This window comes from Triturus cristatus, chromosome 2_2, assembly GCF_964204655.1.
Source record: "Triturus cristatus chromosome 2_2, aTriCri1.1, whole genome shotgun sequence".
Lineage (NCBI taxonomy): Eukaryota > Metazoa > Chordata > Amphibia > Caudata > Salamandridae > Triturus > Triturus cristatus.
In genome coordinates, this window is record NC_140582.1 from 1,087,907,160 (window position 1) to 1,087,929,517 (window position 22,358).

Genomic DNA, 22,358 nt, shown 5'->3' on the forward strand with positions numbered 1-22,358 from the left:
GTGGGAGAGACAATAACCGAGAGTGGCAGGATGCCCCTTCCCGCGATCAGACGAATGCTATTGCCAGGTACTAAACCGACACGCACGCACCCCCTACAGGCTTCTGTAGCCCGCAGATGTATGATGCGGATACACTGTATGTCGAGGGGACGACCACTATACTCTCCCTTGCTCCCCCTGGTGGGATTCCCTCGGAAAAGCGGGTACTACACTGCGGGAGCCCTACGGGTATGGACCGATCACGACATTACAGAGATGGAGGCGCTGTTTCACGAAGGACAACTGAAGACCTTTGCTCAGATGGTCGAGTGGTAGGACCTCCCGCATGGACAGTTTTTACGACACAGACAAATCTTAGATAGCGGTAGCCACCACTGGAATATGCGGGACGGGGAGCCCCCGACACATCCAGTGTTACACACGATACTGCGCACGGGGGTAGGCGGGCACCTAATCACATGGCATTACAAAGCGATCCGGGAATTGACGGATGTTTCCCTGGATGGGCTCCAAGGGGCATGGGAGGACGACGTGGGCCGAGCGTTCCATGACACAGAATGGCGCCAAGCTCTGGAATTTCCCCAAAAGGTATCCAGGAACGCGCGATTCAAAAACATACAGTTTAATATCCTACATCGAGCGTATCTTACACCGGATAAGCTTCACCGGTTCTACCCCGAGGCGCAATTCCTGTGCCCCCGCTGTCAGACACCAGAAGTAGACTTTAAACATATGTTTTGGCCCTGCCCGTCCATACAACGATATTGGGACAGGGTGCACCATGCAGTCCGAACGACGACCAATCTCCCGAACATTTCCACATGGGAGGCGTGCGCTCTGGGGATAACCCAGAAAAAGAAAACTGCAAAAGTACAATGGAAATTCGCATCCCTTGCCATTCTCTTAGCGAAAAGGAATATAGCTATGCATTGGAAAGCTCCTACGGGGCCCTCGGAGGCAGCTTGGGCGGGAGCACTACTCAAATGGGGTGCAGCAGAGGAAGAGACACTACGAGAGGAAGAGGTAAAGGGCACCCGTAAACATCCAATATCCATGGAATGGGCGCAGCTCCTAATTCACTTCAAGCAGGAGAAAGCAGATGGGGAAACACTGGAAATGACGCAGCCTGCTCCCCACACCCCCTCCCTTTCCCCCACCACTCAGGACCCCATAACAATGATAGCGGTACAATAGACGAGTAGAAGAATCAACTAGGAGAGATGGGCGAGACCCCCTGAGTTTATCGCTCGCCCTTATGAAGGACCACTTCCCCCCTAGATCACCTCGGGACGCATCCGACGTACCTACACACAGTCAACGCGCCACCCACCACGACTGCTTATCCTTGCCCGCCCTACATGTACTCCCCCCCCATGCTCCTCTTATTCATTTCCCGCCTCCCCCTTTTTTCTTTATCCTTCTTTATTGTTTTTCCTCTCCTTCCCATAGTTCATAGTTAATTCCATCGGCAGTTCAAAAACCGATACACTAGTTAAACGGAATAGATGTTCACATACGTCAGAAGGGAAGAGCTACACAGACAGAAACGGGGAGAACGAGCTAACCCTAGCTATCACGTGACACACCGGTACAGTCGCAATGGTGCACAATACAGCCCATTGGAACAAACCAGTAGTAGATATATGATCTTAGCAAGGTCAAGGGGTTCCAGGAACTAGGCAACCAATGCAATCACCCTTTGTAAACAGTAATGATACTTAACAATGATGTAAAAAGTGATTCATCGATGATATATTTGATGTACATTATGGAATGTTGTATGCAAAACCCTAATAAAAAAATTCAAACATGAACCAAAACAACACTGTCAAATGTCAGACTCAAAAGTGGTAATACAGTTGCAGAAGGAACTTGCAAACTATCTGCAAACACTTACATCAGCGTATCTGAAGAGTTCAGGTAAGTTGATTCCTTCAGTGTTCAACATAAGTTCCCGGTCTCCATTTGGTTTGGTAGAATCATTTAAAAGACACCTGGTGATTCCCTTGGTCTCATAGACAACAGCAGTTTGAGCCAGCGTGAACACAACAGAGGAAATGTCAAAGTGAACCTTTATCAAGGGCAGCTTCAGTGTGATCTAGAAAAGAAAAGAAATGGAGTTTTCCTAATTATTACTATTAGTGTTTCCAATAGGGTAAAGCAAACCATGACTAGATGATGCATTAGCTAGGTTACAGACAAAGGCACAAGTTTCTTATTTTGTGTCAACTTTACTTTTGAACCCACCTCAATTTGAATCATGAGCGAATGCGCTAATCAGTCTGCAGCCCTCCAACATCCATCCCCAGCAAGCTCAGTCTCCATTAAGTTATGAATGCATAAAGAGATAGTAGAGGAGTGGGTGGACAGAAGTAATATATTTGTGTACTGTACCATTATTTTACAGTACATACTGCTCCCATGTAACTGAGGACTAATGGAACGACTGATTTCCCCAAGACCCCCATATCTCAAATCGGGTGAAGGTAGCCAGAAATATACTAAAGAACTAGAGAAAGATTCCCTAGCATGGCTTAACCAACGAGAGGTTCGCATCTGTAAAAGAGAATGTTTCCTTTGTAAAGTCTACAAAATGCATTAGGTGTAGCACAAGTAGCAGCACTGTAGGTCACATTCCAGGACACATATCTGGAAAGTCATTGATATTGCTTGATCTTGACTGCACATGCATGAATACCATCTGGGGAAGAATGCAATTGCCTGAGTGAAGCACTTGAAAGGAAAATAGGAGACTGGTGACCATAAGCTATCTTAGACCAGTTTTTCTCCCAACATAGCCATTATACATTACAATTACTCTGTAGGTTTATCTGAAGGCATTTGTGAAATCAGAAAAGAACCAGAGTGCCATGCAGATTGTAAAGTGCCCTTCCATCATTGCAAGCAGGCTTTTGATACAAGCATTGGCAAAGCCAATAGGTCTGGCATTAGCTACCAACCCTCTGGCTGGCTTTTGTCAATGCATGTTTTGTTTTCTTATGTTTTTTGTAAAACTTCATTGTTGGAAGAGCTGAACGTCTCTAGACAATATATAAAAAATAACATTATCTAAAAGCAAAAATATTTTTGGGGTCTCAGAAACCATACATTCCCATAATAATCCATGGAACTGAAAGGAACTACTATATGTGCGGATGAGCCCTTGTGAAAGTGCTGAATGCAACCACTCATGGTGACGTTAGCCGACAGGTGAAGTGGGACGACCCACTGCCCTTTATTATATGCTGAAGTAGGTGGAAGAAAAATTCACAGCCACAACAAAAGATCAATGAAAAAGAGTGCTGACTGAAAGCCCCTTTATGCATTTACATGTACAATTTCAGTAAAGACCAGACCTAAAAAAAACCAATCGTTAGGATCTTTGAACATTTAAATGGTGATTCCTGTAACATGCACAATACCTAAAACAATACACATCATAGGAGGTACTACAACACATTAAACTCCTTACCTGCCATCACTGCAATTATTAACATGACTTCCTCTTACAGTCTTCTAAGAGATAGAATGATCTACATGCTCAAATACTGCTGAGTTATTAAAAAGTGAAGATTGTGTTGTGCAATTGATGCTCAGGAGAGAAGTGGTTTTGCCTCTTGAGCACGTCCACCTCAATGTTTTAAATCCTTGCTTGGTGGATGACAGACAAGCAGATTCTGCCAACATGAATGCTTGTCGATATACACTATTATGAGCTGAAGAAAGCGAGAATGCCTACTTGTTGATGTCAATCATTGCAGTAGGGGTGCGGGTGGCAAGAGGCAGAGTTAACATAGTTATGGTGGCCACTGCTGGCAGGGAGAAGGATACCGATCACTGCCAATTGCCTTTTTTCGCTGGGTCTCCGTCAAGGAAAGGCTAGACTTCATAAGCACCCAGTGGAGCAAAGTGTGGAATGAGGCAGATCCACGGGTTCAACATAGGAGTACCAAGGCTATTCCATAGATCATGGCATTTAGTTAGTAACCCATACCCTCTTTCATGAAAAATGCTCTTGGCAAGGAGCAAATTAGTTTCTGTCTGGAGAGGTTGAGGATGCACCCCATTGCCATCCTCAATATGGGCTGATCTCCCCTTAGCCTTAGAGTTCCTTACAGGGCTCGATTCAGACACAGATGTACATTAAAGATATTATGCCTCAAACAAGTCATAGAAGGACAGTAAGAGTTGTTGAGCTTGGGCAAATAAACTAGGAAAGCATTACCATTTCAGGATTTTACTCAACACAGCACAGTACTAAGGGACTGATATACAAAGAAAGTGGTTAAAAAAGGAAGTCACAAACTGCATGATATTGCCAACCAACCTATGTTTTAATAGGTCTGCAGACAAAATAATGAATCTCAGGGACTTGGTCGCAGAATGTGCCAGGCGCAACTTGTAACCCGCAAGATGATTGGCAATCAGAGGGCTGGTAGCTTGCAAGGGACAACACACTGCCATCTCTATGGTTTTGCATTCCAAAACAGATTTTTTTTAAGGTATCCCAAGTTCCTTAACGGAACAGAAGCTGGTTTTAAGAAAAAAAATAAAAAAGCTTTTTGTTTTGGAAAGTGTTAGTGAGAGCAGGCAGTTGTCCCCTTCACCACTAGCTACACCCGCCTGAAGCAGCCACCTTGATTCCCAAAGGGGAAGTGGTCCAAACCAGACCACTTCCCGAATCAGTTACCACCACAACCTAGGAGTCCATAACTGTGCGTGTAATTAGTTTCTTGTGTAGAAATTACAATAACATAAAAGCATTGAAAATGGATAAATTAACTTGAGAAAATAAAATAAACATGATAAATATAAACAAATTAACAAACTATATGATTGAGATTAATTCTTCAGTAAAAAAGTCACAGACGTATTTGGAGTAACAGTCTTTTGTAAACGAGTGAAAGTGATAAAGTGATGGTGCTTCGAGGGAAAGCAGTTTCTTCCATGCCCGTACGGATGACTATCTCAATGACTGATGCCTGCAGATACTCTTTTATTAAATCCAGTCATTAAGTGATCAATGGTTTGAATCTGAAATTATGGTTGCAAACCACTGACACATAGGATACCGAATCACAATTTGGAAGGAAAGCCCCTAACAATGTGCAATCAAACTTTGAATTTGTAATGATTCTATAACCCATGTGTGAGTCGGCAAAAAAACATTCAAACTGCAAAATTGCAAAAACCCTTTGTATGTCTGGCCTTAGGTTCCTAGTGGACAGAAGATTACATCTATACATGTAGACGCGTTCGCTGTCAAATTCTAGATAAAAGACATGCTTTTCCCTGGGAACGCTAAAGAAACAGCATTACTGTCTTCTTGAAGAAGCCCTACAACATGCATCAAGGCACTTTTCGGATCTCAATATTTTCTGAATTTCACCATAAATGATAGGTGTCGCTCATGCCTGAAGCCACACGGAAGGCCAAGGCTGTATACAGACGTGCTTCTTTTCTGGCTCAAATGAAATAAACAAGATTTCTACATTCTCATTCAGTCTAAGCACCGCTCCACATGCCTAATGCTAAACTAAGCAATTCCTCATTTGCTGCTGGCTACATAGACATGAACGGACAAATAGCGCCCTACACACTTCAAGCAGAGAGGAGATCACCTCTTATTCTTTATTTATAAATACATTTGACATAGACAGAAATATTACTGCAAAACTCACAATGGCCACAATTTGAAAGAGGCAAATAAAGGCTTATGAGCAATAATGACTTTTCTGATAAACTGGAATAAGCCCCCTTGTTTTTGCCTGGTCCAACCAGAATCGGGCCCCTCGGAACACATACATAAGACAAAGACAGGATAAAAGCAAATCAGAACCATAACCTCAGAATTCATTTTTTGAAGACATTGCTAAGTACAGAAGTTTTCAACTTCAAATAACATTATGTGCAATGCAGATTTAAAGAAATACAATTCCTTTCAATAGAAGCTGGATCAGTTATGTCACTGAGAAGTATTTAAATTTACGGATAGTGACTTCATTTTTTAAAGATGCAGATAGACTACTCAAATACAATTAGCCATGGGAAATTAGGCTATGCTTATCCTACTGGAAAGAGTGGTTTGGATCGTTTCTAAAGAACAGACCGCAATCAGTCTAGTTGAGTGCTTTTAGGACCTGCCCCCATCTATTCAAATGTGGAGTCCCTCAAGGCTCCTCTTTGAGTCAGACTCTTTTTAAAATGTATGTCTCCTACCTAGCAAAGCTGGTAAGGAAATGTAGCTCTGAGATCTGCTCCTATGTGGACGACAGTTAACTGGTAATATCCATGGGTGAGAAATATGAGGAAACCTGAGATAACCTAACCAATTGTCATTTAGAAGTAGCAAACTGGATGACCGAGCAGTGTCTGAAACTTAATGGCGACAAATAAGACATCTTACTATTCGGTGGAGCCCACAGAATATGGGACTCTCCTCGGTGGCCCACATGTCTAGGAGAGTCACCGATATCCAAGAAATCAGCAAAAATATGGGGATCATCATTGATGACTCACTTTCAATGCACGAGCAAGTTAAGGCCACTTGCGGGAAATGCTTTGTTATTCTTAAATTACAGAGACGAGTGTTCCGATGGATACCGGTCGACTGGCGTAAAACTATAACACAGGCCCTAATAACCAGCTTGTTGTATTATGGCAATGCCCTGTATGTGGCTATGGCTCATCACCTCTTTGCCAAACGTCAGTTGATTCAGAATGCGGGGAGCAGTAATTCCGAATTACTTTTGAGATTACCTATTTAAATACACTGACAGATGCAACCTCTCCTTCCTCCTTTTTCTCTCTTATCCTTTTCAATTCCGGCTAAGAAAAAGTCTGCATTCTTCTAGCTGACTAAAATATAAGAATATTAAGATTATTAAAGAAAAACTTCATGCCCTTGGTGAATTACAATGATGTCGGTGATAATACTCCAACCACAATTTTCAATATGATATTGGCTTTAAAAGACATAAGGCCAGATGTACAATTATTAGGAATACGATTTCCTAATTGATATTATCTCCAAAATAGAAATTCGGAAATCAGTATTTCTAATGTATCAATTTTTGTATTCCTAAATAGCAAATCATAGTAGGTCGCAAATCGACCTACCTCATGAATAATAATGATTTCCTTAAAGGAAAAACAGGATGTGATTAAAAAAAAGAAAACAAAACGTTTAAGTTTCATATTTTAATGAGCAGGCAGTGGCATATTTTTTCAACATTTTCAAAGAAGGGACTTAGGAGGGCCCCTACCTATTTAACAAACCGTTTTTAAACTGGCGATAAAGTATGATTGTTTTGCAAACGGAATTCAGTTACTGAATCACATTTTGCCTTTTGTACTTTTGAAAAAGCATTTTTGCAGTTTCAAATCGCCCAATGCAGCGAATAGAGCAGTTTGTGATCGCAAAAATGCTTTGTACATCTGTCCCAAAGTCCTTTTTTTTTTAAAGAAAAATGACATTAAATGCCAAATCATATCCAGTGATATGCTATTAAACAGTATACTAAGTACAGCTTGAGCCGAATTATATTTCTTAACAGGCAGACTACTGCTCGAATTACCAAAATGAATAAATTGATTATCCTTCTCTCTCACCATAAAACCATAAAACATAACAATGGAAGAGTTTGAGGTGCAGTATAATCTGATCAACACAGACTTTGAAAAATACAATTTGCTCGAAGAGAAACTTTTATATGAGTCATTAAACATATTTGCCCGACCTGACGAGACAGCATCAGTTAGTGGCTTACAGTACAACTGACTGTTTCATCACAGATGAAACAACATCTCTTTCCAGCTGTCAACTTATTGCACCAGCTGCTGGGTTCTTCTTTGCCCTGTTTCATCAAAACTATTTTAGGAAACTAATTGCAGTCACTCCGATGCCTTCAATGAACAACTTTAAATAAGAATTTGTAGCTAACAACCCTACATTAGAGTCTAGCATTTTAGCAAGTAATCACTTCATCAGACCTTTCGGAGCATTGTGATGTGTGCCAATTTTTCTTCAAGAAAAAAAAGCCAGGAGTGCTACAAGTTAAAAAGGAATTTAACATATATGTAATTTTGGATTTTATTTTTAAATACGTGATCTCGGGGTATTTACAATTTGAATTTTGTAGAATGCAGTTTACTGGAACCTCCCTTTGTTATTCAATGGTTTTAATGATGTGCCAAGCTCCAGGTCATCCAAAACTACGCAGTCGACTATCAATCAAACCTGGACTAAAGAACCTCCATTGGCTTAAAGTTAGGGAAAGAATTTAATTCAAGTCCCTGTGCATTGCCCACCGAGCCCTCTGGAAGACAGGCTCCGCCATTAATCAATCACTGATCACCCCCTACCACCCGAATAGACAACTCAGATCAGCATCTAACTTCCTCGCCACAGTACCCAGGATAAAAAGAGCCAGATGTGGTGGCCACTCCTTTTCCTATAACTCGGCCAGACTCTGGAACTCCCTCCCCTTCCACCTGCAAACAGAGCCCAATTTACTAGCCTTTCGTAAGCTTCTAAAAACTTTGCTCTTCAATAAATCTGAATAGTCTTTAACTGTCCGCCTGCACGCGTTATCTGTAGTGCTAGGGCACCCGAGGGTAGCGATCGCGCTTAACATTTCATTTCAAAATATTTTTTAATGATCAGTAGCTTCATTCAATCACAAAAGTAGAGAAATGAAAATTACAAATCACCCCTCATTTTTTTATTGCACGCCAAGAGATGGTGGAAAAGCCAAAGTTTTAAATTCGGATACTTCAAAGAAAAATCTCTACTGACATGAAATTAGTTCACTTTATGGCTAAGTGACACTGACAATCGCCCAATAATAATATTTTCTCCGAATTCAATTTGACATTGTTTCCATATGGTTACTGTATGCACTTGTTTGTATGCAAAACTCCTAATCTGTATTTACCTTACTGAGCCTTTTTAATATAAGTGTTGAGATTTGGGATCCTCCTTTCTTTTTGTCATACTTTTTTTTGTGGTAGCTTCACCTGAAGTTATTCAGAATTGTCTGTTAACACCACAACCATTCACCAGCATATGAAAAACCTATACAATACCACAAGCTTTATGCTAGAAAATAACATGCAAATCGTTTTTTGGCGCAAATCTGTTAAATAATAAAGCGGATGAATCTAAATAACGTAACAGTTACACATCAATGATATCAGATAACTTTAATTTACCATAAAGAAAAGCAATGACCAGTAAGGGTATGTGGGCCGTTCACTTCTATGGCTGTGACCACGGGAACCTAATCTTGCGCCAGGATAGCACCTAGTCCTAGTTCTGGAACTAGTCTGTAAGGTCCTTTGCAGATAGTGATGTGTATATCCACATTTCACCACGGAAGTCAACCTCTTTCTTAGGAAGAAGATACAGTCTGTTCTGAGGAGCCCATCTGATCTTTTTTTTTTTTTTTTTTTTACAAAGGTAGAAATTGGTTTTAAGTGATTTAAGGCGTGGCTTAAACTTTCGATTTACTTCTCACGGTGGAGTACAAGAAACAAGAACTGGCTGACTGACACAGAATGACTCCAAAAATCATAGTGAAATCAGCAATCTGGAACCATGTCAGACTAGTATAAGGATCTTTATATCCTAGATGCCTAAAGTTCATTGTTGAAGATCACGATAATGCTAGACGGCTTTCTTAATGAAGACATTTTGTATTCCCGTTTTCTAGTTACAGTCTGAATGCCCTATTGCCTCTGATGGGCAGCCTACTTCTACGTCTGTCAGTCAAAGATCTAACTGTTGTGTCTACTGAACATAGCACATCTGTTAGGCGCAGTACAATAGTGTCTCATGCTTCTCTTAGCAACAATCATGATATGTGCTATAAAGTAGAAGGGGCTTTAGTCCTTCTCATAAGTCAAGAAAGACCGGTGTCATAAATAGAGTTGGGGTAGATGAAAGCTAGTATCCAATTGGCTGTTATCCCAAACCTAGTCTTGTGATGATAACAGCTACCAGGCACACCAGTGCAGTGTGGACCTTGTCATATGCCATTTGTTATGTTGTACCAGGTGTCTCCAACCTGTTGATTGCAAGCTACCATTAGCTCTCAGACACCTTCAGAGTACCTCACAGTCTTGAGTTAATGTTTACATAAGCACATGGTCATATTTTCCTTTTAAAGTTCATTTTACATTATCGTCACCAGGCTGCAGATAGCAGGGCCTGATAATTAGCAGTGCTCGCCAGATTGGTGACCCGGGCTGAGGCTGGATCACAGAGGTGAAGATTTGAAGCATTCAACTCTTGAATCAAAGTCCTTGGAAACTCAGTATTGGAGCTGTGAACAAAAGGATGTTTCTGAATGCTTTTAAATGGAAGAAAATGTAAATGGAAAGTTACCTTCATGATTTAGTTAACTCTTCATTTCAATTTTGTCCCATTTCAAAGTGTCCCATTTACAAACAGCAGGCCCAGTGGCCAATAGACACTGTGCCATTAGTATAACAGAAAAATCCAGCATTTTTTTTAATGAGAAAATGTTTTAAGTACAGCCAAATGTTCCATATTATGATTTTTTCTGCAGATTATTTTTCTGCACATTAAATTTCTCCCATTTATAAAAAAATAAATTCTATGTTTGTGCAATACATGTAACGGTGCCACATATGGCTAAAGGTATATCACATTCATATGCACATATGTTCATACATCCCGAAGACTGCACTCTCACTGGCAGCCCTTTCATAGTGCCCTGAGTCATAGTATTTTGTTCAAACCATAGTATGGACATTAAAGTTAAAGAAGCTAGGCGTGGGGGTATCTGGTAACAATGCGCAAGTTGTTTAGCCTTTAGTAGCTCATGATGATTTTCACTGATCAGAAGCAGCTCTCACTACAGACAGTTTTGGAGACCCTTATGTTACACTAAGAATATTATACAAGGCAACATTTGCCAAAAGTGCCCCTTTGGTGCTTGTAGATGGAAACATTGCTTTGTCAAGAAGGGGAGCCCAAGATAAAATATAGTCTGGTGGACTACACAAAGATTAAAACAGGAGTCTTTGTTATACTGTAGGGAGGCACAGATATGCGTTGCTCACTCAGACACGTTGAGGGAGAACGCAGGTCAACGATTCCTGGAGAAAGACTGAATAAGTGAAGGATATTTTCAATGGTTCTATGATTCAAATAAATCGATGCTAACCACACTTGAAATCTGAGGAACTAAATACATTTTTCATCGGCAAGGAAATCCAGATTACTTTTAATCATAACAGATGCGGGACAAAAGCCTGACTGATGAGGACACACATTTACTGGCCAAGCAGATGATAATCCTACAACATAATCTCTGTGATTGCGGGATTTAGCATCAGAAAAAATGTGCTCATCAAATGTCTAACGACAGGTGGAAAAGTTAAGGTGCTTCTTTTAAAAAGAAGGTTAGGCTCAGATGAAGCTCAGTATCATGATCGCAGATAAAAAAAAGGGCCATTTATTTCCGTTTCAGATCATCTAAAATAATTTATTACAGTACTATAGTAATTCGATACATGTGGACATTAATAATTTATTTTAAGCTTTTGCACATGAGGCTATAACTATCCTTCCAAAATTATAACAAAGTTCTATAAGGTTACCAGAGCTTGAGGTGGTAATTGAAGACAACGGTAACCACTCCAAATCCATGACCCTTAACACTTTACAGTGATTTTTAAAAGAAACATTTAATATTTACTCATTGGCTTGCCCACGCTGCTAATGTGGAGTGCTTGCACATGATCTGGGATTGTCCAACTTTGCAGCACTTTTGGCATACCATTCATGCAACAATGCAAGAGGTCACAGGACTCCCGGACATCGATTCCTGGGAAGCTTGCTCTCTAGGCGTATTTAGGTGTAGGAAGCAACTCAAAGAGCAGACACGCTTTGCAGCCCTGGCCCTTCTTTTAGCCAAGCGAGCTATTAGCATGCCCTGGCGTGCGCCAGCAGGCCCCCCTCTAGTGGCCTGGGTAGGGGCTGAATGCAAGTGGGGCACTGCAGAGAAAGCCCCGCTCTGAAAAGAGGAGGTGCATCGGGTAGGCCGAAGCCCCATCTCCCCTGAGTGGGCAATACTGCTCATGCGCTTCCACCAAACGACTGCCAAAGATGCTACACCCCCGCCGTCAAAGAACCCAGAAGGCTTGCACAAATAAATGCCCTCACAAGGGGTGAGAACTGCTTTCCCCATGAGGTCCCTTAAGTCTCACTCTGAAAGTGCCTCTGCTGTAGTCAAGGTTGCTGGGACATCACCGCGCGCTTCCCTGGTTCAGCGCCTGTGCCCCCCGTTATCTCTATTGCTTTCGCAACAATCACCTCCTGGATCCCCCACCTGGGCCCCCCCTCCACCGCACACTCCTGTATTTACATCTCAAGTTGACAGTTATGTTTCCTTTCTTGGGTATGATGCCATGAGGCAACGCTTCTCATAATGGTAGCTTCCAGTTTCTTTGGACCCTAGTAAATGCTTCCTGAAGCCTGACAAGTAACTATTGTGTGCAATACTTCGCCTCGAATGTATCACTGTATCTTCCATGTATTGCATGTAATTTTGTGTGGCAAATTATGTAATGCATTTTCGCATCGAAATCCCAATAAAACGTTTATTTAAAAAAAAGGAAACATTTAATATTTTGCATTTAAAGTATGCAACTGAGTTTTAATGGTGTGGAATGTCATGCTACTGTTGAAAATCGTCACCTGATTCAGAATACCCCAAAGCCACTTTGGAGAGAATGTAATTCTATTTTGGCACTAATTCTTTGGTCTCTTTTCAAATAAAAATGTTTATGTTGAAAACAAGACATGTTGTATCACAGGACAGCCTCCACTTTCTTCCAAAGCTTTGTGTCACTGTTTTGATGTAGCAACTTTGTGGAAAACCCATCTCTTACAATTAAATGTTTACAGACTCGCTGAATGAAAGCGGACTGAAGTCTCTCATGGACTACAGAACGACAGTGCTCAAACTACCAAAATGAAGTCAGAGGATCTACTAACGAAATGGTGCAGTGGTCCAGATTTCCAAGATCATTTAAGTGTTCATTTCTGGTTTTTACTCGGTCATTCTATTTACAAACTGAGATGTTAAAGCTAATGTTTGAGCTGACGGGTTGGCTGTTAGACCAAGTAAGCACAGACAGAAGTGAGACATGGAAAGGTCTACTCTCTGAATTCAGGATTACATCTAAATTCTGTAATGCTTTGTGAGTTAGCGTAGCTACTAATGACTGAAAGTGACATGCTTTCATACAAGACCGGAACACGTTTTGGCTGGGTTAACGTTGTGCATTTCGCCAAAAGACTGAGCTGGTTTAAAACACTGACTTCATTTTGCTCCATTGAAAATTATTTGACAAAGACCGATCAATAGGGACTCTAGGTGGCTTTTAGGCCAACAAGAATAAAATACTCCCAATGCCAGGTTCCAAACAAAACTAAATATCAACTTATCTTATTATGGCTAAATTCACAACATCAAACATATGTTTTGGACCAGAGTATATATTTAAAAGTATACAGTTCAGGTGAGATACTGTGACTGCTGAAATTCAAACAAATGCCAGACTTACCAGAAAGCTGTAGGTATGGGTAAGCGGCTAACATTTTATTATTATTAAAGCAAATCTCAATTTTCTTATGCAGACATACATGTGGGCACCACAAGTTAAGAAGCTCCAGTAATACGTACACATACTGGTCATGGAGGAAGGAGTGCCTCTAGCTTCTAGGCCCACCTTTCTACTGACAAGATGAGAGGGCCTTACACTGGACGCGGTCTGCTGCCATTCAATGTTCTGAATAATTATTTTTGTAAGATTAATGGACAAATTTTGCTATAGCTAGGTAATAAAGAATGCTTCATCTTTAGAATTTACATTTTTAGACATGAAAAGTACTCAGTGTAATATTTGTCCCAGCGCATCAGAGTGACATCACTCATTGTATGGTGGAGATATCAGAGGGATCACTGAGCCAGACCTTTACCTTCTCTCCAATGAGGCTTTATGATGCCAAGCAGGACTGGATGGGCAAGAGCACTGCCATGAACAACTTCACTCTAATATTTGTGTTTTTTTATGAGGGCTAATAGTGTATGGCTTGCCTATTTTAGAAGTTGGTTATGCCAATTCTAAACCATCTGGCTGCATGCATGGAGTGGGCCACTGTTACTCTGTGCCGAGTGCAATGGGACATGAACCTCCTTTTTCAGAGGAAACTGTTCAAGATGTTTCAGTCCAAAGCAACATAGCTTTGCCCACGGTTTTGTAAATATTATCAAGAGGGACTAATTACAGTCTAAATATTCTGGATTCTTGACTTGTGACCATAGTCTCAGTTCTGGTCATGAAGATTGTTCTTTTACAGTAGTTTTGGAGGCTGACAGATCAGTTTGCAGGTAGTTTAACTTTTATGGCTATTGCAGCATGCCTTGTGTTTTCTGTAAGGCCAGGAAATGACCCATGCACTTTTCCATGCATCTTTTCATTGTACCAACAGAAAAGGTTGTGTGCAGACTTTTTCCAGCAGAAAGCTGACTAGGGGGTGGTCAAAAACTGGTATGCGGGTGACAAGCGTTTTAGAAAAAAAACCAACAAAAAAACCCTACATCACTAAAGTCGAAATGTAATGATGATCAACGGGTTGGTTGAGCTCCTTCTCAGTTATTTTCTTCTGTGTTCCCTAACAGACTCATAGTCATTGGAAAGATTTTAGGTTTATTCGTTTTTTCTTTATTTTAAGGCTACACATGCTATCACTCACAACCGACTGCCCTGCAAGGAGCATATTTCTCATAAACAGAAACTAATGTATATATCTTACAGCTCTCTCTCATATCCCTTCCCAAGTTCAAAACTTTGAAATCAGGGATGAATATAAAGTGTGTTGTATTGTAAAAATGTCTCATCCAACCTCACTCTCTAGTTCTAGTATAGTGATGGGTCTCTCTAGGGACTGTGTTGTATTGCAATTTGGGAGATGTCCTCTTTGATTGAATACCCCAAAGTATACTCAAGGTATTGGAATTCCCTGTATCCATAGGACAATACCTACATAATAGGATCCCAGCACGCCTTGCATGCCTCGAGTATGATGTGTACAGAGAGCAATTGTCTCCATAGCTAATATTGCCCACAGTTTTTTAAGCCAGGTCTGTAATATGGGTGCAGTGTTTTACCTCATAAAGCTAGGATCACTTGTGTTGCTGCCACCTGTGTTTTAGTTGACGGTTTCAAACTCAGGACTTCAGAGAATCCAGGTGATGGACAGGACCAACCCAAAAGGATCACATCCGTCTCATCAACACTTAAAGATAAGCTTACGCAGGTAAGCGTCTGCGCCAGTTTGCTATAGCATAGTTTGTAGAAGGTGGCTGCATGCAAAAACATTTGGTCATACTGGACAGCAAACTCGCCATGAAACGACAGATCAGCACAGTCTCCTCAGCCTGTTTCCACACTCTCCGCATGCTCAGGAGAATCTTCAAATGGCTCCCCACAAGCAGAAGAAAAACAGTCACGCAAGCTGTCTGGACTACGGCAACACACTGTACTCCAGTGCCAGCATCAAACTCATGAAAAAGCTCCAGACGATACAGAACTCAGCGGCCAAACTGATTGTCAGCTTGGCCAAACAGACCCACGTCACCCAGCACCTGAGAAACCGCCAATGGCATCCCTTCCAGAAAAGATGCCAATTCAAAATACTGACACACACCTACAAAGCCCTTCAAGATCTAAGATCAGCATACTTGAACCACCGCCTGAACTTTCACCAACCATCCAGAAACCTTTGCTCTGCCTCCCCGCCCTGGCTCAGACACCATGCATCCGCTGTAGCCACATGGAGGATGCTCCGCCTCCCACCTCGCCGCCATGCCCCCCCCTCCACCTTTGAGCAGTACTATGGTAGTGTTTAATTTATGCTGTTATGCAAGTATTTTGAGATGTCTTAACAAAACCTCCTCCCTGGTGTAAAGTTGACAGTAAAAGGCCTGAAAGGTCTCCGCTATCGCTTCATCATTAAGAGTTGTATCTCCTTTATGGCAATAATTTTCTGAAATCTGCATTATTTTTAATTTTCAGCTGGGTGAACAATAGTCTCCATCCCTTATTGCCAGAGATATAGTATTTTTGTTTGGTTCTAAGTAAGGCATATTCCGCTTAATCCCAATCCAGGGCTTTACGTCTAACTTTGAGTGCCAGAATTTTGCACTTTAATCTACTGGAGGTGGTCCTTTTGTGTTCTCTCCCTACATCTGCTAATGAGTTTTCCAGGGAGACTCGGACATCAGCCTACACCATCCTGGATTGCTACTCCCGGAAGGAAGATCCCTCTAATGTAAGGTACGCTTTCCAGGAGTCTTAAAGAGTGGCGGTAGAGTCATCCTGTGAACCATTCTCAGTCCATATCTCAATAGTTTATTCCTCACCTTCAATTTGATAATTTGGTTGTGAAGAGAAGAATCAGTTAGAAGCTAAAATGTAGTATCAATTGCGAGAGTGATCATGGCATAGCTTGCATTGCAACCTATTTCGCTACTTATATATAGCTGGCAGCTGATCTGTGCATGTTCTTAATGCACTGCAGGAACCGAGCTGCTGCTCGTTTTTAATACTGCCTCGTTTGTGTCATTTATTTTAATTTTTCATTTATTATACCCTGCTTTTAACTAGCGCTTATTGCACCTGGCCCTTACTTGCATTTAAATTGGGACACCCACCGCTGTTTGGCGGGTCCGCTTCCCGGCGCAGGTCCGTTTTCAGCGCCATCTTGGATAGGGATGGTTCAACACTAACGCTGATTGGCTGGTATCGCGCTCTAGTCGCCAGGAGGACGCTAGGCGGATACTTAAGAGAGGTAAATCTCCTGCTCTCTCTCTATAGCTGGCAGCTGATCTGTGCATGTTCTTAATGCACTGCAGGAACCGAGCTGCTGCTCGTTTTTAATACTGCCTCGTTTGTGTCATTTATTTTAATTTTTTATTTATTATACCCTGCTTTTAACTAGCGCTTATTGCACCTGGCCCTTACTTGCATTTAAATTGGGACACCCACCGCTGTTTGGCGGGTCCGCTTCCCGGCGCAGGTCCGTTTTCAGCGCCATCTTGGATAGGGATGGTTCAACACTAACGCTGATTGGCTGGTATCGCGCTCTAGTCGCCAGGAGGACGCTAGGCGGATACTTAAGAGAGGTAAATCTCCTGCTCTCTCTCTATAGCTGGCAGCTGATCTGTGCATGTTCTTAATGCACTGCAGGAACCGAGCTGCTGCTCGTTTTTAATACTGCCTCGTTTGTGTCATTTATTTTAATTTTTCATTTATTATACCCTGCTTTTAACTAGCGCTTATTGCACCTGGCCCTTACTTGCATTTAAATTGGGACACCCACCGCTGTTTGGCGGGTCCGCTTCCCGGCGCAGGTCCGTTTTCAGCGCCATCTTGGATAGGGATGGTTCAACACTAACGTTGATTGGCTGGTATCGCGCTCTAGTCGTCAGGAGGACGCTAGGCGGATACTTAAGAGAATCATGCATACGCGCTGCGGATACGCGCTGCGGGGACGCCAGACTGACGCCGGAGTTACGCCAGAGTTCAGCCCGTCTGCGCCCGTCCGCGCTGAGGACGCGCTGCAGGACGGGCTGGACCCTGGGCCCTCCGACGTTCATCCTTCCCCTCCACTAGAGAATCTGTATGATACTCTTCTTTCTTTGAGACCTTGTGCACTTTGTTGCCATCACCGGCTTAGACCAGAAGTTCTGAGCCGGGCCCGTTTATGTCCCTCTTGCAATAGCTTTTTTACTCGTCCTACGCAATCCGGTACTCGTGCTACCCCTCTTCAGTCTACCAGCCACATCAGTCAACCCAAACAGGGTTTTTTGATCAATGCTCGTTCCCTGATTAAGCATGGGATCGAATTTCATGATTTTGTCAGTTTGAGGAATCCAGACTGGGTCTTTGTCACTGAAACTTGGGCTTCTGGGTCCGCTGGTCATGATCTGCTTTTGGCTATACCTGAAGGATACACCTTTCTGAGATTAGACAGAGAACGTTGTAGAGGAGGTGGAATAGCCATTCTTTTTAAATCTACTCTCTCCTGCATAACAAAACCTGTATCAGTTTCTACAGATCCTTTTGAAGCGCTTTATTTTTGTATTACGCATACTCCGGTGAGCTCTTTTTCTGGCATATTACTCTATAGACCCCCTGGGTCTAGAGTCAACTTCTGCCCAGAACTTTTTAGAATTTTAGAACCCTATTTTGGTAGGCCTTACTTTACCATTTTGGGCGACATTAATTTCCATTTAGAGGATTCTATATCAAAAGACACCTCCTCTCTTATTAATTCCTTGGAAGCATGTGATTTTGTCCAACTCGTTCTTCATCCGACCCACCAGGCGGGGCACACCCTTGATGGGATCTTCACCAACGATTCCAGACTAGAAGTCGGTTTGCCGGTACCAATTACATGGTCTGACCATTTAGCAGTCCCGCTGTCTCTAGACATTTCCTGTCCTGATGTCACGGCTGACACCGGTAAAAAACAATCTAAAAGGAGCTTCAAAAACTTTACTAAGGAGACACTTGCACCTTTTATCCGCAACATCAGTATTTCAACTAAACAGAAGGTTGATGACTCGGCTCAAGATTTAACTGATGCCATTATCAAAGCTGCTGATGAGCTAGCCCCCCCTTCCTTTAAATCTGCAGCTAGACAGAAGCCATCCGCCCCTTGGTTCTCTGCCGATCTGCGGCTGCTCAGACAAAAATGTAGACAGAAGGAACGTGGCTGGCGTAAATCTTGGGATTTAAAAGATAGAGAAGGTTATAAGAGTCTACTACGGGAGTATAGAAAGCGAATCATTAAGGAAAAACAGGACTATTTTTCTAACTTAACCTGTTCGTTAACATCTTCCAGAGAGCTTTTTAAAATTGTAGACTCCCTTTGCTCCCTTCAGGTTCCTGATCCAGTAGTTGCTTCCCAGGAGCTGTGTGATGATATATCGAATTTTTTCTATACAAAGATAGACGATATTTACATAGCCCTAAAGACGCAGAGGAACTCACTCAGTTTGGAGGATTCCGTGCAAATCACACGATTGGAGGCCTGGAATGTAGATTCCCCTCAGTCCCTTGCACATTTCCCGGCTCTTACGCTAGAAGATCTCAATAGCCTGCTGGATAAAACTAAATCTTCATCTCCCCTTGACCCACTGCCCCTCAAGGTGCTTAAAGACTGCAGAGAAATCATTCTTCCTCCGATGCTTGAGGTAATGAATGGAGCCTTGGAACAGGGCATTTTTCCATCACTTTGGAAGAGAGCCATCGTAAAGCCGCTTTTGAAAAAGACCACCTTGGACCCTGGAGTGCTGAAAAATTTTAGACCCATCTCTCTGCTGCCAGCCCCTGCTAAGATGTTGGAGACCCATTTGAACTTCCATCTTTCGAACTTCCTCGACGCCTCTGGCTTCTTGGATGGGTCCCAACACGGCTTTAGAAAGCTACATAGCACGGAGTCTGCATTGACAAAAGTCATGGATAACATCCGCAGAAAAGTAGATTTGGGTCTTACCTCCGTTCTGGTGCTGCTTGATCTTTCAGCAGCTTTCGACACCCTGTCTCCCCTGACTTTAACATCTAGGTTAAGGGAGGCAGGGGTAGTCGGATCAGCGCTCAGTCTCATTAGCTCCTTCTTACAACATCGAGAGCAACGTGTCATGCTAGGTGAATACCTCTCCCCTGTCAAGTCGTTGCAATGTGGGGTGCCACAGGGGTCGGCATTGAGTCCGTCCCTGTTTAACATCTATGTGGCCCCCCTTGCAAGACTTGTAAGATCTCAGGGGATGGAGGTAGTGTCGTATGCGGACGACACGCAGATTATGGTATCCCTGACCCACTCTGTCAGTAAAACTGCCTCTAACTTTAGGGCCTGCATGCAACTTGTTGCAGATTGGATGGTCTCCAACTCCCTAAAGTTGAATGGGGACAAGACAGAGGTCCTGGTCTTTGGCAAGGACCAGGACATATGGTCAGATGACTGGTGGCCCCCTTCTTTAGGCAGCTGCCCTATGCCTACCAAATCTGCTAGAAACCTAGGTGTCATCTTTGACACCCAGCTCTCCATGGAGCTACAGGTGAATAGAACGGTGGCGACCTGTTGGGGTGTCATCAAGACCCTAAAAAGGATTGTGAATTATCTGTCCCCACAGGCGCGGAAACAGGTGGTGATTGCCCTTGTTGGCTCAAGGCTTGATTACTGTAACTCTGTGTACGCCGGGGCCAACAAGGGCTTGCTCCAGCGTCTACAGATCGTACAGAACGCTGCAGCGCGGTTTGCCCTCGCTTTGCCTTGGTTGTCATCAATGACATTAGCGAGGAAGAACCTCCATTGGCTCCCCATTCCGTCAAGGATCACCTTTAAACTTCTTTGCCTTACATTTAAGGCTTTAACTGCAGGCTCGGCTGATGCTCTTGGTTCATTACTTACCAGATATGTTCCGAGTAGATATTTACGTTCCAGCGAGCAATACCAACTGGTAATCCCCAGAGCCAAGAAGGCTAGATGGGGGTCCAAAGCTTTTTCCATATTGGCACCTCTTATGTGGAATTCACTCCCCCTTGAAATCAAACGACTTCCTTCCCTTGACCTCTTTAGGAAGTCCTTGAAAACTTGGCTCTTTATTAAGGCATACCAGTAGGTTCTGTTTCTGTCTGCTATCAGCTATATATTTTGGTTTAGGCGCCTTGACGCCCACTGGGCATAGCTGCGCATTATAAATAATATTTCATTCATTCATTCATTCACTTAATATCTCCCCTCAAATTCTAGTGCTAAATAGAAAGTGGTCAAAGCGATCATATGACTTATGGACTGTGGAGTAAAACGTAAGATCTATATTGTTTGGAATTTTCTCACTTCATAAATCCAGTTCTTGTAAGTGAGCAGAGGACCAGCTACCACTTTCAAATTATTGGTGTGATCGGCCCTTTTGTTTGGTCCCTCACAACATTCATGCCACTGCCAACAATTAGGTCATACTGAATGTACTACATAGCAGTGGAAATGGTTAGGAATGGTTCCTTAGAAGCATATAAATATACTATACTCTTTCAAGCCCATTTGTATTAATATCACTAGCATCCTGGCAAACTCATCTGGGAAAACTGCTTTCATGATCACGGTAAATGCAGACTACAAAATATGGCTACTAACGCTCTCTTCGTGGTCCCCAAGGGAAAGTATTGGGCAGGGAAAAACTGCGACCTTTGTCTATGCCAATCACTCATCAATAAGTGGTTCTCCTCCAGTAGACACAAGTATACACCAAAATATTTCAGGATAGCCAATCTTTTAGCCGGTGTGTTCAATCTTTTGACGTTTAGGCTGATTAGCTGAATCCTTGCTGTGGGGTGCTATGAACTGTGACTCAACATTCACCCACATAATGCAAAAACCATTCTGGCACTGGTTTAGGAAAGTGAAACCTCCTCCCACTGCTAGGCTGTTATCTGAGTGTGTCGACCTTCCCTTCCTTCCCCCCTCAGATCTAATGAGCTACTATGCGTAGTAGTAAACAATAAGCAAACCAAAACATGAACCCTCCTCATCACCTGAGCAATGTCCTATTGAAAATCAAATGATGCACTGAAGTTTCTTGCTTATACCAAAATCGTGTCTTAGACCTGATAAGCCTGCAGCATTTAATTGTACCTCATCTTAATACAGATGCTCCTGGCACACCTCCTACTCCAAAAGCATCAGTCATTTTCAATCAGGGGTCTACTCTCCAGAGCTCCCTCCTGTCCTCTTCTACTATGTCAAGTAGCCACCAGGTAGGCCTGTCAAACCAACCACTTTGACATCGGGCATGGTGTTGCTACCAGGAGACTAGTGACTTTCTTCACCTCACTCATTACTTCCTGTTTAGCATTTTCAAGGTCCTGGAGTGAAAGTGACTTCTTTCTCCGGCCTCTTTTCACCAGTCTTGGATTTTATTCATTGCACAGAGCTCAGGAAAATATTCCGGCAACCTAGCTACACCCGTTGGTCACGACTCAAACTGGAATATGGTGTGGCAAAACAAGTATTAGCTAGCAAACCAGCCACACTGAAATACTATATCAGGATCGGGAAAGTACCAGCCAACTCACTAAATACCCAACTGAAAATCATCTTTGAGATTCAAGGAAACCCCTAGCACCAGTATCTGCACAATGCCATTATGTCCCTCCAAATTGAACAATTGGCGCTAAAGAACAGGGAACTGCCCTACACAGCTGAACACACCAACGGAAGGGGGGAAAGGCAAATGCCCTCTACTCCGGCCTCC

At 42.6% G+C, this 22,358-nt stretch overlaps 1 protein-coding gene across 1 annotated transcript in view; it reads right to left on the bottom strand.

The window, feature by feature from the left end:
- The window catches only part of POLR1A (RNA polymerase I subunit A), a 604,540-nt gene that overhangs the window by 28,641 nt on the left and 553,541 nt on the right, over positions 1–22,358 (bottom strand). Inside the window, exon 31 of the mRNA XM_085642615.1 lies at positions 1,898–2,098. Within this exon, the coding sequence (XP_085498741.1) occupies positions 1,898–2,098 (201 nt within the window). The remainder of the gene's footprint in view (positions 1–1,897; positions 2,099–22,358) is intronic.